Source organism: Vipera berus, assembly GCF_964194415.1.
Source record: "Vipera berus genome assembly, chromosome: 5".
In the NCBI taxonomy this organism is placed as follows: Eukaryota; Metazoa; Chordata; class Lepidosauria; order Squamata; family Viperidae; genus Vipera; species Vipera berus.
The window spans coordinates 53892883-53909591 of NC_138207.1; the positions used below are offsets into that span (position 1 = coordinate 53892883).

Here is a 16709-nt window from a genome sequence, read left to right on the forward strand (position 1 = left end):
AAATAGATGGGGAAGAAATGGAGGTAGTGACAGATTTTATTTTCCTGGGCTCCAAGATCACTGCAGATGGGGACTGTAGCCAAGAAATTAAAAGATGCTTGCTCCTTGGGAGGAAAGCCATGGCAAATCTAGACAGCACACTAAAAAGCAGAGACATCACCCTGTCAACAAAAGTGCGTATAGTCAAGGCTATGGTCTTCCCAGTTGCAATGTATGGCAGTGAAAGCTGGACCATAAGAAAGGCTGAGTGCCAAAGAATTGAAGCCTTTGAACTATGGTGCTGGAGAAGACTCCTGCGAGTTTCTTGGACTGCAAGGCGATCAAACCGGTCAGTCCTAGAGGAGATCAACCCTGACTGCTCTTTAGAAGGCCAGATCCTGAAGCTAAAACTCAAATACTTTGGCCACCTAATGAGAAGGAAGGACTCACTGGAGAAGAGCCTAATGCTGGGAAAGATTGAGGGCAAGAGAAGAAGGGGAAGACAGAGAATGAGGTGGCTGGATGGAGTCACTGAAGCAGTAGGCGTGAGCTTAAATGGACTCCAGAAGATTGTAGAGGACAGGAAGGCCTGGAGGAACATTGTCCATAGGGTCGCGATGGGTCGGACACGACTTCGCAACTAACAACAACAAAAATCAAAGATGTCACCTTCCCAATCCTATCTAGTATCCCATGAATTATTCTGTATTTTATATTGCTGGGCAGCTTGTGCCCTGTAAATAATGGAAATACTATTAAATGCAACAGAAATTAAAGAGATGTACTCTTATTTCCTAATGCATGTACTATAGTTGGGATATCTATATACATACCTGATACATTCCTACTGTAGTGAAAAAATCTTCCTTTCCTTGCTTGTCTTTCAGTGAAGAATAATTACTGCTGGAGATAAACAAATGTGCCCCAACATTTTCTGTTTCTTCAGGTTCTGATGTGCTTGGTTGAGGCAGATCACATTTTTCCTTTCAAAGTGAATATAAAATGTTATATTAGAGATTCTGATGTCAAAACAAATCTCCGATTAGCATCAAAAAAGTTACTCTTCTAGACAATGCCAAGGGCTTTGTGATCACAGGAGAAAATCTAATCCATCCTGTTAAGATAAAAAGTCTTGATTTTGGAAAACCCAAAACAATGTTATTGAGTCTTCCATCCCATGATATTAGAAACTTTTGGGGTTTTGCCATATCTTTGAACTAGAAAAAAGAAATAAGACTACCACTGATTTCTCTAAATACATTTCATTCCAATTTATTGAATGGATGGCATCATTAAGAATAATTAGAATGGACCTCATATTTCTGTTTCAGTTTCAGTTTAATATGTGCTATTTTTCCCCTCACTTTGTGTCCAATAGTTGTGTTGGACAATGGTTTCCCACCATTCATCATCACAGCATGTAACAGTTTACCTTATTATCATTAAGAAGAATGATATCCTCATAGTTAATTCTCCATCCAATATCACTGATTTGCTTCTGAAGGTTGCCTTTATAAATCTTCATAAATATTGTCACACCTATGGTCCCCAATATGGTTGTTATCAGGAGAATGATCATAACAATCAGAGCTGTACCTTCTAATGACAAAAAATAGTACAAGTCATTATGGAATAGGAAGAATGAGCTCAGGATTGATGAAGCATGCCATCTGATACAAAAATTGTGAATTATGTTTTAGGACAGCAAATCTATCAAATAATTGCAAAAAGTGGTTTGACCTTGTTATAAACATAGAATTTAGAATTAATCAAGGCAATGAGAATTATGGATGAAGCTTTTCTACATTGGCTAGGAATAGCTTACAGAACTTTTGAAGAACGAAAGTGATTTGCAGCAATGGTTTTAGTTAACATTCTGTCGGTCAACATTTTCCAGTTGTTACTGAATTCCGGTTCCTACCAGCTTCAATTAGTACAGCCAATTGCCATAATTCAACATTATTCAATGCTATCCCAATCAGATGCAATTTAATTTTTAATATTAGCCATCTTTCTTTTTTAAAAAGATAGAAATTTAATTCAATGGTCTGATCTACAATAAAATCTAGAACAGGATTCAGATACATAGTATAAGGTGCAAGTAAACATCACACTCACTGGTGGCTTGAATTTTACAGTACTCATTGTGAAATCCACAAACTGGCTTGTCTTCAGGTATTTCTCCATTTGACCAATTAATATAATTAATTTCTGCAGTGGGACTGAAGATAATAAGAGGTGATAAAGGTTAACAATAAAGGTCAGTAATATTTTTACAGAAATATCTTATTTTTATTTGTTTTTGTTAGCTGCGAAGTCGTGTCCGACCCATCGCGACCCTATGGACAATGTTCCTCCAGGCCTTCCTGTCCTCTACCATCTTCTGGAGTCCATTTAAGCTCACGCCTACTGCTTCAGTGACTCCATCCAGACACCTCATTCTCTGTCGTCCCCTTCTTCTATTGCCCTCAATCTTTCGCAGCATTAGGCTCTTCTCCAGTGAGTCCTTCCTTCTCATTAGGTGGCCAAAGTATTTGAGTTTTAGCTTCAGGATCTGGCCTTCTAAAGAGCAGTCAGGGTTGATCTCCTCTAAGACTGACTGGTTTGATCGCCTTGCAGTCCAAGGGACTTGCAGGAGTCTTCTCCAGCACCATAGCTCAAAGGCCTCAATTCTTTGGTGCTCGGCCTTTCTTATGGTCCAACTTTCACTGCCATACATTGCAACTGGGAAGACCATAGCCTTGACTATACGTACTTTTGTTGACAGGGTGATGTCTCTGCTTTTTAGTGTGCTGTCTAGATTTGTCATGGCTTTCCTCCTGAGGAGCAAGCGTCTTTTAATTTCTTGGCTACAGTCTCCATCTGCAGTGATCTTGGAGCCCAGGAAAATAAAATCTGTCACTACCTCCATTTCTTCCCCATCTATTTGCCAGGAATTGAGAGGGCCAGATGCCATGATCTTCGTTTTCTTAATGTTTAGTTTCAACCTAAGTTTTGCACTCTCCTTCTTCACTCGCAACAAGAGGCTCTTTAGTTCTTCTTCACTTTCTGCCATTAGAGTGGTATCATCTGCATATCTTAGGTTGTTGATATTTCTTCCGGAAATCTTAATTTCAATTTTTGATTCATCTAGCCCTGCCTTTCTCATGATGTGCTCTGCATATAAGTTAAATAGGCAGGGCGACAGTATACAGCCTTGCCAGACTCCTTTCCAATTTTGAACCAATCAGTGGTTCCGTGTCCAGTTCTCACTGTTGCTTCTTTGCCCACATATAGGTTTCTCAAGAGACAAATAAGATGGTCTGGTACGCCCATCTCTTTAAGAACTTGCCACAGTTTGTTATGATCCACACAATCAAAGGCTTTAGCATAGTCAATGAAGCAGAAGTAGATGTTTTTCTGGAACTCTCTAGCTTTCTCCATGATCCAGCGTATGTTGGCAATTTGATCTCTGGTTCCTCTGTCTCTTCGAAATCCTGCCTGTACTTCTGGTAGTTCTCGATCCACATACTGCTGGAGTCTAGCTTGTAGGATTTTAAGCATAACTTTACTAGCATGAGAAATGAGTGCAATGGTGTGATAGTTTGAACATTCTTTGGCACTTCCTTTCTTTCTTTTTATTATTTAAATCTAAATAAACTAAACTTGTTGTAAATCAACCCATACTTTAAAAAGTAACTTATTTTTATATTATTTTTTCTGTAACAACATTTTTTTTCTTTTTTATATTGTTTAATAAAAATGTATGTATCATAATTCAAATAGAATGGGATTCATCAGCATACTGGTGACATTACATTTCAGCAAATGCTCCAGTAAATACTAAACATATAGAAGGCAGGATAAAGAGAGGGAGAAGGAGTCATAGAGGGAGGGAGAAGGAGAGGGAGAGGAAGGGAGGGAGGGAGGGAGGGAGGGAGGGAGAGAGAGAGAGAGAGAGAGAGAGAGAGAGAGAGAGAGAGAGAGAGAGAGAGAGATCAAGTGGTTAAGGCAGGAGGCTAGAAAGTGGGAGACTGTTCCAGCTTAGCCATGAAAGTCAACTGGGTGAATTTGGGCCAGTCACTGTCTCTCAATACAACTTACCATCCAACCAATTTGGGTGAGAGCCATTTAATGCTTGGAGAACACCAGAAAATGATAGGGTGCAAATAGGACTGGATAGTTGAGAAAATATCTCAGAAACCAATGTCAAGCAACTTTCTTGTTATTACCAAAAAAACCTATATGAACATGTTCATGAGGTCACCTAGGTTATTGCTCCTGCCTATATGGACATGTTCATGAGCTCAGTTTCAAAGAGACATGAACAGATACTGTACACATGAACTCATGGAAAAAGTAACCCGTGAAAAGCAGGGGTCAGATTGTTCTAACTGTAAAAAGAATTATGCTTCTGATTGAAGTTGGCCTAAATTCATTCTCCATAAAACAAAGACAATAAGCTACTCATTCAATAGATAAATAAAGAAACTATATATTGTACTTGACAGACTAAACCTTTATATATTTATATCTATATATATTTTCATGCTATATGAAAGATTAAATTACAGAGTATTTATGAAATATATATAGGCAGAAATACCTTAATGTCCTTCTGTAATTATCAAAATTAAGAACAGGTATGAAGAGAGTAGAATTTCCAGATTCCTGAAGATCATACACAGAATAATCCATTTTTCTCTCACCCAGTTCATCAATGTGCACAGGACCAGTGATGCCTAAATAACAAAAACATGCAAGATACAGATGCTTAAACATTTCTTATATACCCTATTTTTCCTGGGACAATTCTGAATTTTCAAAATCCCAGAATAGTATTAATCAATAAAGCGATCATAAAAATGAATTATTTTATTACTTCTGAATTTAGAAACAGTCTGATTACAAACAGCATGTGAATAGTGAGAAAAGATCTCTTGCCAGATCAGATCTTTCCCATTTTGCCTTTGGCTCTGCTCACGTTTGATATTCAATACCTCAATTGGGCAATATGGCTATAAAAATATTCCCATTCTTGTTTATATGGAGATGCATTCAAAATTATTTTACTTTCAGATATGATCTTCACATGACAATTACCCATGATATACTTACATCCAGTTTACTCAGCCTACCTTCTGGGTTTGCATGAGATACTATAAACTAACCACCTAGACCAGTCATGTCAAACTGCCGGCCCGCAGGCTGGATCATAGCATAACCGCATCCACATCATTGCCAGCAATGGCAAAAAAAGTCGTGATACGTTGCGACACATCACGTAATGTTGCGAGTTTGACACCCCTGACATAGACCATCCCAGATTCTTTGTATTTTTGTATGTTGAGTAACCACAGCCAACGTTTTTGCTGTATTATTGGCCCTGCCAACTTAAAATGACTGTAGTCTTAACTCACAAGCTTACCATACAGAGGGGTTTTATTGTAGCCTTTTAAAGTGTTGATAAATGCCCTTCCATCAAGGAAATCCTTTTTCTCTTCTGACATTTCTTTTACAGTTGATGCATAAAGCAAAACAGCATCATGAAGGTATGCAGCATAAGAATTTAACTGAAAAAGGATACCATATATGAAAGAGTTTGAACTTCTGGGGAAAAATAAGGAGGCATATCCCCCTTAAAATTGTCTGCTTGCAAATTAGACTGGAGACCAGGGTTTCTGCTTCTTTAAGATGATAGAAGATGGAGTGTCAACAGTAACCTTGCCCTAACGTGCAGAAACCACACTATTACAATTTTAGCAGTTTATTACAAATTCTTTCCCCAGCTTTAGATACATATCCCAATTTACAATTCCCAAAATGGCATATATTTGGGCTTCAGTTGACCCAATGAAATAGTTTGGCTAAAGAAATAGTGCAAGTGGGTAAGATGGTGGCATATGTTAGTTAACTGACATTTCTTAGCATGTCATTCACTGCTCTTATTTTAAAACTGGTGAAGATTAAAGAACAATAGCTACCGTGTTGTTACTTGCAAAGAATATTGAATTTGTATCGTTTCTTTACTCTGATTATTTCACCACGGCATGATTTTTAATTTCACAAAATCCTTAGCTCAGTCTCTTCCAACTTGGTGCCCACTATTTAGGGACAATTCAAGCTCACATTCCTACAAGAGAAAGTTAAGTGCAAACAACTAAAAACCATCAGATTGGAGATGAATTAGATAATTGGATAGTTAGATATTGGATATGTAATAAATTTGGCAACATTGGCACCAAATCAAGTCATGGGAGTAACAAAAAATTCCTTTAAAGTTTATTCCTAATAAGGACATTTTCAATTAGTACAGTAAATATAACCTCTTCTTGTAAAGAAAATAAATTGTAAGAAGGCTGCTTTTCCTTGAGGGTATCATGGAGCTCCTTCATGAAATCAGAGTAGTTCTTATATTCTCTGTAAGATCTAAGAGCTATTATAAAAACAGACTGATAAGCATCTGAGACACTGATGTTTTTATGATTCCAAGTCTCTTCCAAAAAGTAGGCCTGGAAGAGAAGAGAGAGAAATAGTAAGTTCTAGTAAAATACGCACAATTCAGTTGGTGTGTCTCACTGTGTGAATGTGAAGGCCAGTAAAATATACCTCACAAGTAAGTTATTGGTATTTGAAAGTTTATGGAATGGTAGGAGGGAAGAAGTCTGCTGACGCTTTAGAAGGCAGAATGTTCCATAGTGCAGGGGCTAGTATGGAAAAGGCATGCCTCCTGGCAATATTTAGGGAAAGGGACTAGGAGTGTGCCCCCTTTATTTGACCTGGTAGGATGGGTATATGTCTTAGGGAAGGATAGTCCTGCAGATAAAATGGCCCTGTGCCATTTAGAGCTTTAAAGGTGATGACCAGCATCTTGAATTACATCCAGAAAGACACTAAACATCATTGCATCTCATGCACAAATGAGCTGGGGAAACATAGAGATTGCCATTACTGTGCATGCTGCTGCATTCTGGACCAATTGAAGTTTCTGGGTAGTCTTCAAGGGGAGCTCCATATGGAATACATTGCTGTGATCCAAATGGGAGATGACCAAAACATGAGTGTTCTTGAGCAAGGTCTCTCCATTGCAGGAATGGTCCAATTGGCTCACTAGACAAACCTGTGCAAAGGCACTCCTAGCCACTGCTGCCACCTTCTTGAGCAGGAACCATCAGTCCAGCAGCTTTGTTCATGGTGATAAAGTCCTATGGTGGGTCTTGATAACTATTCTTGGTAGCTGATAGATAATGTTTATTGGGTTTATGCTACATTGAACTTCAGCTATGTAAGTCCTGGTTTTGCATGTTATCTGGAAGAAGTGAGACCTGTTAGTCTTTAATGATTGGGTCCTGGGGATGTGAGTATGTCATCTTCTGTTTTAAATCCATACCCTTTCTGGCTAGCCAAGGCCTCCACAGAGGAAGCATAGGGAAGATCCATGCAGTAATAAATGCATTCTTCAGAGAAAGGGTGGTTGCTCCTCCTTAAGAAGCTATCTCTGGATCTAACAGAACTGCATGATTTTCTCCTGTCTCCAAAGGTTGCAGTTCCAAAGAATCTGGAGAATTATCTCAACCCCTTTCCAGTCTGGATACAGCAGGGCTAGCTAGCACTGCTGCAGTATTGGTGATGTGTGTCAGTGACTTTTGAAATGGGATAGTGCATCCATCCTGCCCACTCTGGGTCTGAGTGGCTGAGTAGCTGTCCTGACACTGTTCTGAATGGTCTTTCTTCCTTTGGGGAAATTCCAGTTAGTGTTGATTGGGTGAGAGCATTTTTGTTTAACATTTACAGTGAGTTGCTGGGGACGTTACACTTCAGCTTGGTGTGCAATGTGATCAATATGCTGATATTGATTTGGTTTACCTCAGCTCCCTGGACAATCAAGCATTGCTCAAGTGTCTGGATGGGGAAGAATAGTTTTTGTCTCAACTCTAGTAAGACAAATTGGTTGTGGATTTTGATCCTGTGACTTGAGATTTTCCTTCTTTGGTTTAGAATAAGAGGGAGTTTATGGCAGCATCTGGCACTGAGTTATAGGGAGGAGGAATAAAGTGACAAATCAGCACTGAGTCATTGACATGCAGGAAGAGATCAAGAAATGATCTTCCTAATTCTTCACAGGATTTATCTGATAATTATGTAGAATGTGTTTTAGTTTGGCAAGATTCCTATAAGTGAGTAGCAATAAAGAAGCTACTTTGTAATATTCATCTTGTTCTTGGTTTCTCCACACCTGACAGAGATTGCACAGTTTGGGAGTTCTCATGGACCATATCACTCCTCATCAAATAGAGCTGGTATAGATAGGTCACCCTTTGGACATATTCATCTTGAATGCTTATTGCACACAATAAGCACATAATATTACTGCATTATGAAGTCCTGCTTTCTGTCTAATAATTAATCTGGACTCTGTTCTAGTAACTTGTCTGGACTACTATAATGTGTTCTACATGGGGATTACCCTTGAACACTATCAAAAATTGGTTCAGAATGCAAGGACAGAAAAGGAATTATTTTAATTGTGACTTAACCATTTAAGTTAATCATCTCCATGTGTCAAGTTTACACCACCTATAGGTCTATCCTTTTCCAAAATATCACTTACATAAAAGTAATTTGAACCTGGAATGCTTTTGGTTAGGAAACCTAGGAGATTTTTTATTTTAAACAGTTATTTAACATATTATTGAAATCCTCACATGATGAATTGGGTTGTTGCATTTCCCTTATTGATAATATATTCTAATTTAGGTATTTCATTTCTGTGTTATGAGCTAAAGTAAGCATTAGAACTATAGTTGCTCTTGCCCAATTATGGAATCTAAAAATGTTTTAAACATGATAATAAAATACCCATTGTTACTTACTAACCTCAAACTGTTGCAGAACAAAGAACACATATGGTCCGTTTGTCATACCTAATTCTTTGGCCTGTAACAAAATGGATCTTGCATCCAAAGGATTGCAGATTAAAACAATAACTGCAAAGAAATTGAAACAATTAGTTGTCTCTTATCTATAGTTAATAAACAACAACAACTTTATTGATTAGCCCTTGGGCCATATCAAAGTACAAAGTTCCAGCAACAAACCGTCACCAAAACTAGATAAAAGCAATCCGAAATGGAATTTGATAAAATACAATTTAAAATGGAATTAAAATACAATTTAAGTTAAAATAGTAATAAAATGCAAATTTAAGATATAGATAAAATATGGAAACATTATATTTCGGAGTCGCCCTTACAATCTACCCCAATCAGTCCCACATATGCAGATCTTAACTGGATCATTTTGTTCAAATACTGTGCTACGTTGGATGTTATTTTCAAGTTCTGGCCGGACATAAGGTAAGTTATTTTGATATGGGGATCCCAATGGGTCATTCGTTTGGTATATAGACCAAGATACCTGTCTCTCACCCTCTTATACAAACAACAGTCAAATAGGATGTGAGCCAGGTCCTCTACCTCTGCCGCTCCGCAAATGCAGAGACGCTCATTGTACGGTATAGCATGAAATCTCCCATATCTGACCATTGTATCAAGCTGTTCGAATCTCGCTCTCGTAAATATCTCCCTAAGATGTTTTGGGAGTTGTAACTTCAAATAACTGTCCACTTGAAAAGTACATTTGTATTTACTCAGCCATTTCAAGTTACCCACCTTACTAAGGATAGCTATATCAGTTTGTGCTTCTATATCCTTAATTCTTTGGGCAACTCTTTTTTTAGATTGTTCTCCTGTTACGCAAGAAACAGGAAGGCCACAGCTTCTTACAAAATTTGTTAGTTTGGTGATCCAGGAGATTTGTGGTTGCAGTTTTATTTGCTCTAGTAGGCATAATTTGGGGAGTCTATCAGTCTCCATTTCATTAACTTTGCACCAGTAGTTATAAGCTCTAATTTTAGATAATGCCTGAATTGTATGAATTCCCAATTCAGCTCTAACTGCTGCAGCAGATGTTCTTGGATCTACACCCAAAATACATCTCAGATGCTGGGACTATGTTCGTTCTAAAGCTGTGGTTGAATAAAGACCCCAAATTTCTGCTCCATACAAGAGCATTGTCGTAACCTTAGCCTTAAAAACTTTGAGTAGTGGAGCTAGGGACCCGCCTCCCCCTTATCTATAGTTAATACAGAAGAGTATGGAAGTTCGAAGCAACCAGATATCAACTTACAAAGATCTTTGCAATATTAAGTATAAAAGTGTTTTAAATATGTTTTATGAAGCAGTTTGGAAGAGAAAGATGCAGGGATAAAGAGTCTGTGGTCAGCACAAAAATGGCAGAGAAAATAGACAGCAATGAGACTGGCTTTTGGCAGAGGTGGGACTGAGATGGCAGGAATGAAACTGCTACTGAATGAAAACTATCAGTGTAGGGATTATAGATAAGAGATTTCTCTTTTTTTTCTTTTATGGGTACTTAAAAAGTCTCAAAAGTTGAATGAATCTGTATTATGTATATCTATATCATCTATATCTATCTATATATCATTTATATTTTATTCATTTATTTATTTATTAAACTTATATACCGCCCTTCTCCCGTAGGACCCAGGGCGGTTCACAAGGCAATTAAAACACCGCCCTGAGTCCTTCGGGAGAAGGGCGGTATAAAATTATAATAAATAAATAATAAATAAATAAAATAAACATTACAATACAAAAATTAATAACAATTAAAATAGATTAAATTTTCCTTAATTAAAATCTAAAACCCCTATAACTCTGATTAAAAACCCAATTACAATAAGTTAAAAAATAAAAAAATCCTCAGTCCTGGCCGGAAAGCTCAAAGAGCCAGGTCTTCAGGTCCCGGTGGAACTAACGAAAATCAGGGGCAGTCCTAAGCTCTACGGGTAACTGGTTCCAGAGGGCAGGCGTGCCCACAGAGAAGGCCCTCCCCCTGGGTGTAGCCCGCCGGCATTCCTTTGCCGCCGGCACCCTGAGAAGGCCCTCCCTGTTTATATATATAAACAGTATCTATATCTATCTATATCCATATTATATCTGTGTATGTCTATGCTTTTCAAAGTCCTGAATTTGTATTCTAATGCATTTCCAGGGATGCAGATATATAAAATGGTACTTTTATGTACCAAGTAGCTAGCTCCATTGAAATCAATGTAATTGCTCATCTCAAGAATTAAACTTTAAATGAATAATATGATTCATTGCAATTATGGGGTTTATTTCTTATACCCCAGAGGCAAACAGTGATACTTCAGGTCTTCAAACATTTCTAAATGAATTTGAGAAACATTATCTACCATTCGTGACCTTTAGTTAGTAGGAGTAATATTAAGAGCCAAATATGTAAATATTGCTATTCTATGATATGATCCAAAGACATTTTGAAATTCTGCTTCCCAATGTTATGCATTATATTAATAATTCTGATTACAAATGGAAAGACTTAATCATGTCACTCCCTCCAACTCTTTAAAAAATGATAATCAGGAAGATTAAGTATTTTATCTTATTTTATTCCAAAGAGCTCGGGTATTTTTGTAATTTATACTAATTAAATTTTATTTTCTTCTGAAACTTACTTCTGGAAAGAGATGATATATAATTCAGTTTCTCCTTATGGAGGCTTTGATTGTTTGTGTTGTATCTTATGTTCGCTGTGATGGTTATATTGAATTTGAGTTGGTTTTCTATACTTGTCCATAATTCCTCTGTTTCACCCCATGTAAATGTATCATATGAACTTCCAAACAGACCAACATATTTCCACCCAAAATACTGAAGTGTTTTATGCAGTACTTCTCCTATCAGGTGCACTGGTGAAACAAGGTTGATGTAAGTGTCATAAAATAATGAGTTCCTCAGCTTTGTTGTTTGGCCAACAAACCCAAACATAGGAATATTCCATTGAGAAGCAAGCAATCCTGTAACCTAGGTAAGAAAAAATAGTAATAATTGCATTAGTTAATAACACTTAATAACTATAGATAACTTTATTTACTCTGAATTACTATCTATATGAAGGCATAAGAAACATCAACCTGATCACATTTGGATTTTGCAAAGAAATTAAGCTATGTTATTGAGGCTCCAGGAAGATCCAAAGAGTTCTCTGAAAGTTAAAAATTATCAAGGGGTTTTGGAAATATAAGAAAATCAACCTTGGACTGTCATTTTGTTATTTTATGTTTTGTTTGAAATCAATATATATTGTGTTACAGCCAGTAAAATCAACTTAGTTTTTTTTAATTCACTATTAATGCTTCTCTCTCTTGCGTGCTCTCTCAGTCTATATAAATAATTAATCCTCTGTTCAGGTTCAATATTTGATGAAATACTAAGACTAGCATGCCAAGTGGCAATAGCTTGGAAGGATTCCCTCACTGTAGTTTCTGCTTGGCTGCTACAAATATCTTCAAATAAACAGTGCCATTTGTGAGGATTCTGAAAGCATGCCTTTTCTGTGACCCCAGAGAACCAAGTGGCTTTATGGAATTTATGGAATTCTGAAAAGCCTTAAAAATCTGTTTTCTACTATTTGGACTAGGGTGGGTGGAGCCCCATGTTGTATTTTTGTATACATTGTTCTATGTTGTCTGGCTTGTTTCCATATCTCATTAATCATCTACCTTTAATTTATTTTGTTTATCATGTCTTACTCCTTTCCTAAATTTTATATAATGTTGCTTATCCCTAAAAAGAGTTATATGATGGAAACATATGCATATATGAAAAGAAGAAATATACTAATGAAAGTTGCTTCACAATTCTTAAATGAGTCAAGAACATTTATCAGTAATGTTCTCATATGGTATGCAGAAGAAGAACAAAAATCTACAAGATGTACTAGAAAAACAAGTCCTAGAGTTAAGAAAATCCGATTAAGGAACCACCAAAGTGATTGCAAGATTAATGTACATAAGATAATTAAGCAAAACAAATACAGTATTTGGAGGTAAATGGGGTAGAAAAATTGGTTTCTATAGAATGGAATATTGCCTTTTGAATGCCTCACATGAAGTTGCTGAGGATGGTGGATTATTTTTTTTTACTTAAATAGGTTTTTTAATACATCCTAATACTGTGTTTGTGGTGATTATAGATACAAAATAAATGTTGCACTAGCCCAATTAGAGATGAAACTATTATAAATGGAACAAAGCCCTTCCCCCTCAATATTATCTCTATCCCCCTTTCATCATAACAGAACAGGTAAATAAATCAGTAACTATTTTTGTAAAACGAAGAAAAGTCTAATCTTCATGAATGAATAAATGAGCAACTGAGGAGAAGTGGCTATTCAGTTCTGGAAAAGTGGAAAGGATGATAAAGAAGCTAAAAATAACTCTGCCTTGATAAAGTTCAATGTAAAATAGGCCAGACAGAAACTCTATTCATGGATCTTGCCTGTTTCTTGAATTTACTTAACCCCAAAGGTTGGCAATGCTTAGATAAAGACTGAACCATATTTTCTCCAAAGTTGTAGTTTCATGGGAGACAGAGACACTATATTTAAATGACTTGGTTGGCATCTCATGCAAAATGTAATGTAACTGACATATAATTTTCTGGACAGTGGTATTTCTAGATAATAAAGGCCATTCATTTCTTAGAATATCAGTAATTTCTTTTTGTACTCATATTTCCTGTTAGCTTTTACTGTATAAATTGGAACATCACCTGAGAGTTATAAAAGAGTGAAAATTCTCTGCAATATCTTAGATGTATCATGGGAAAGCTATGTTTTAAGATAGCTGTCTATTTGTTGACAGCTATCAATGCATGTAGGAGGATCAGATAAAAGAAAAACAAGTCACTTTTTTTAACTTGAGAACACTTCTTATTACAATTGTAACCTCAGCATTGCCAGGAGAAGGTGATGTGAACTGTCTTCTCAGCAGAAAGAAGGCTTTTTACCAGAAACTGGTGAGTGACTGAATGGACAAAATATATGAGGCTCTTTATGAGAGAGTGTGATTTCTTTCTTTGGTGGAAATCCATGTTACCGAGACAAAAATTGCTAAAGAAAAGGAAACACACTAGGTGAATGTGTGTGCATATTAAAACTATAACAATACGGTGTGGTGAAAACTTCAGAGCTTATTTTAGAGCAAAATGTCAGACCTGCATAGGAGTACATTTCAAACAACTGTGATAAATATCTGTATCTGTATCTGTATCTATCTATATATCTATCCATCATCTATCTATCTTGCTTAGACTATGTAATTTTTGACGTGAAATAATCTGAGAACTGGATGTTAATAACAGGGATCCACTTTCTTTTCCATGTTGGATTATGGAAAGTTCTAATATCCATGCTTGTTTTCATTTGTTAACAACCTTCTATTATTTCAGTGTCTAATGATGTTGTATGTTAGAGCTTGCTACTCTGAGTTTTGTAATTTATGTTTGTGTTATCAGTGACACCTGATATAGACCTGAATATAATTGTTATTATTGCTATCCTTCCTGTTCACCTATTCACATTCTTCAAAATATTTTCAATTTTTCATATGTACTTGTAAAGATTTTGATTACAATACTGCAAGCAAATACAAACTAAACTCAGTCAGAAGAAGAAATAGAAATAATAAAAAGGGCAGAGTAAGAAAAAGAAATGTGTGTGTGTGTGTGTGTGTGTGTGTGTGACTGACTTCTGATCTTCATCACAAGTATAAATGAACTGAATAGCTCTTCATCCTCTGTAATATCTCTTCTTCCCATAGCCCATCCCTTCTCTATAGGCAAATCCGTATATCATCAGCTTTTCACTCCTGGTGTCAGCAAAATGTCTGTAAAGAGTTAGCAGAAGTTTATACAAACATGTCTTATTTTTAACCTTGGTCAAATAAACCAACTTTATATTTCTTTTATTCTAACATTCTTTTTAATTCGTTTAAGATGTTAGTGCAGGATTTGGTCTCTCCTCAAATTTTATTTTCCTCATCCCAAAGGCTTCCTTGAGGCTTTAGCAAACCTCTTTGACTTTTCAAAGCTTTAACCAACATCTGTAGTATATCCAATAGAAATCTTCCTTACACTGGTCATTTTTTTGCTTGTCATTTCTGCTTTCACTATAGACACCCTCTTTTATAATTCATACTTTTACCCCGAATATGGAATACAAAGTTATAAAAAGTGAAGTTTTTTATTTCTGGTCCTAATATTTCTGCATCAAGCAAAATTTGTTTCATGTCTATCATTCCTTCAATAACATCTTTTGGACAAAATCAATCCATAGAAGCAGATGTCACTGCTAACATTCTAATTACTCCTCCTTCGAAAAGCTCCTGTAGTATTTTAAACATTATAATGTTTTTTATTAAGACTCTGTATTAACCAAAAACCAAAGGCAAATGTACACTTTTTCCCTCTTATTTCCAAAATTGTATTGTAAAAATTTCAATATTCCCAATTTGTCTGGACCTTTGTTTATAATTTTCTTAGATCAAAATGTAATTTAGTGTCAGGCACAAAAGAGCAGCTCCACACATGAAAATTCAATTGAACTGATTAATTGCTAAAAGCCTATGAACAGAATCATCTCAGCTAGTAGTTGGCAGCTACCTAGAGTTAGATAAGGGTCAACAATACTCAGGAGGGGATTGGACTTGGTTACCTTGTGGCTATTTAGGGATTCTAGGATGATCTCCCTTTTCACTTCATCCCCAGATTCTACCATCCCTTCTCTTACATTTAGCTTTTTGCCATTTATTTCCAGTTCTTTAACTTCTTACATTTATGGTAAATATTCTTTTGTACAAAGATGAAAGTAAGCTCAACATGTGACTTTTCAAACATGCTCCATAGATTTCTAATATCCTTAAGATAGTTAAATAAAAATGATTAGAAAATGAGGTTAGAGAACTCAGTATTCTTTAAAATGCTCTGATAAAATTGTGATCATAATGGCTGATTCCCTCATTTTCCAGCACTCAAACCCAGAGGGAGCCAATATTCTGAGGTCTCATTGTGAGGAGTAATGGTCTGGAGCACATGTGGGCAATTGCATGTGTGTAATTCCCTGTCCTTATCTGTAGAGGTTTTGAACAACTGATCATTGGTTCTTCAGAATTTGCCACAGTTCTTGTCTCTCTTCTTTTTTGGAGACATCATTCAAAAATATTTTTACAACCCAATCTAGAAAACGTTTTTCCTGTCCTGTTGTGGCTCATTAACAAATGTGGAATATATATTATACTGATGAGATATACCCATCCAGCCACTGGGTGATAGGTGAACCCACCATATTTATCAACCATGTGAACCCCACAAAAATATAATTCATTCAATCAAACATGGTGAAATAAATTAGATAGGCAAATCATTGTTTTGTATTTAAAGTGATTTTAAAATTATTTTCTTTAAAAACAAGCTGCAAAATGTTGCAATATTAGCAGATAAACAAGGAACAAGTTCTACTCAGAGGTGGCTGTGAGAACATAATGGCTCATGCAACATATGCATCAGCTATAATTGCTTAACTGTGATATATTAAATAAATAAGAATTAGCTTGCCTAACCAAGTACACAACAAAAAAACAAAGCACATTATATCTTATTGCCATATCTAAAGCAACATAATGTCTTAGCATTACTGCAGCCTGTAATTCATTATTATTCTAAACCGGCTTTCTACAATCATAAATATGAGATAAAAATAAAAGTTGGAGGAGGGAAGAAATACATTGGTGTATATTTTTTTTTAATTTTTAATTTTAACTGGGTTTTTATTTTTTCTCAGGGTTTCATTTAATCTTTTTTAAT

The 16709-nt window shown here is 36.1% G+C and overlaps 1 protein-coding gene across 1 annotated transcript in view; it reads right to left on the reverse strand.

The window, feature by feature from the left end:
• Positions 1–15624, reverse strand: part of LOC308668562 (guanylate cyclase 2G-like) — a gene marked incomplete at both ends in the record, with an annotated part of 51746 nt that extends 36122 nt beyond the window's left edge. The window contains 9 exons of the mRNA XM_081328567.1: positions 813–962; positions 1412–1578; positions 2098–2201; positions 4565–4700; positions 5387–5531; positions 6285–6470; positions 8836–8945; positions 11522–11870; positions 15562–15624. Of these exons, the coding sequence (XP_081184693.1) occupies positions 813–962; positions 1412–1578; positions 2098–2201; positions 4565–4700; positions 5387–5531; positions 6285–6470; positions 8836–8945; positions 11522–11870; positions 15562–15624 (1410 nt within the window). The remainder of the gene's footprint in view (positions 1–812; positions 963–1411; positions 1579–2097; positions 2202–4564; positions 4701–5386; positions 5532–6284; positions 6471–8835; positions 8946–11521; positions 11871–15561) is intronic.
• Positions 15625–16709: the final 1085 nt, after the last annotated feature.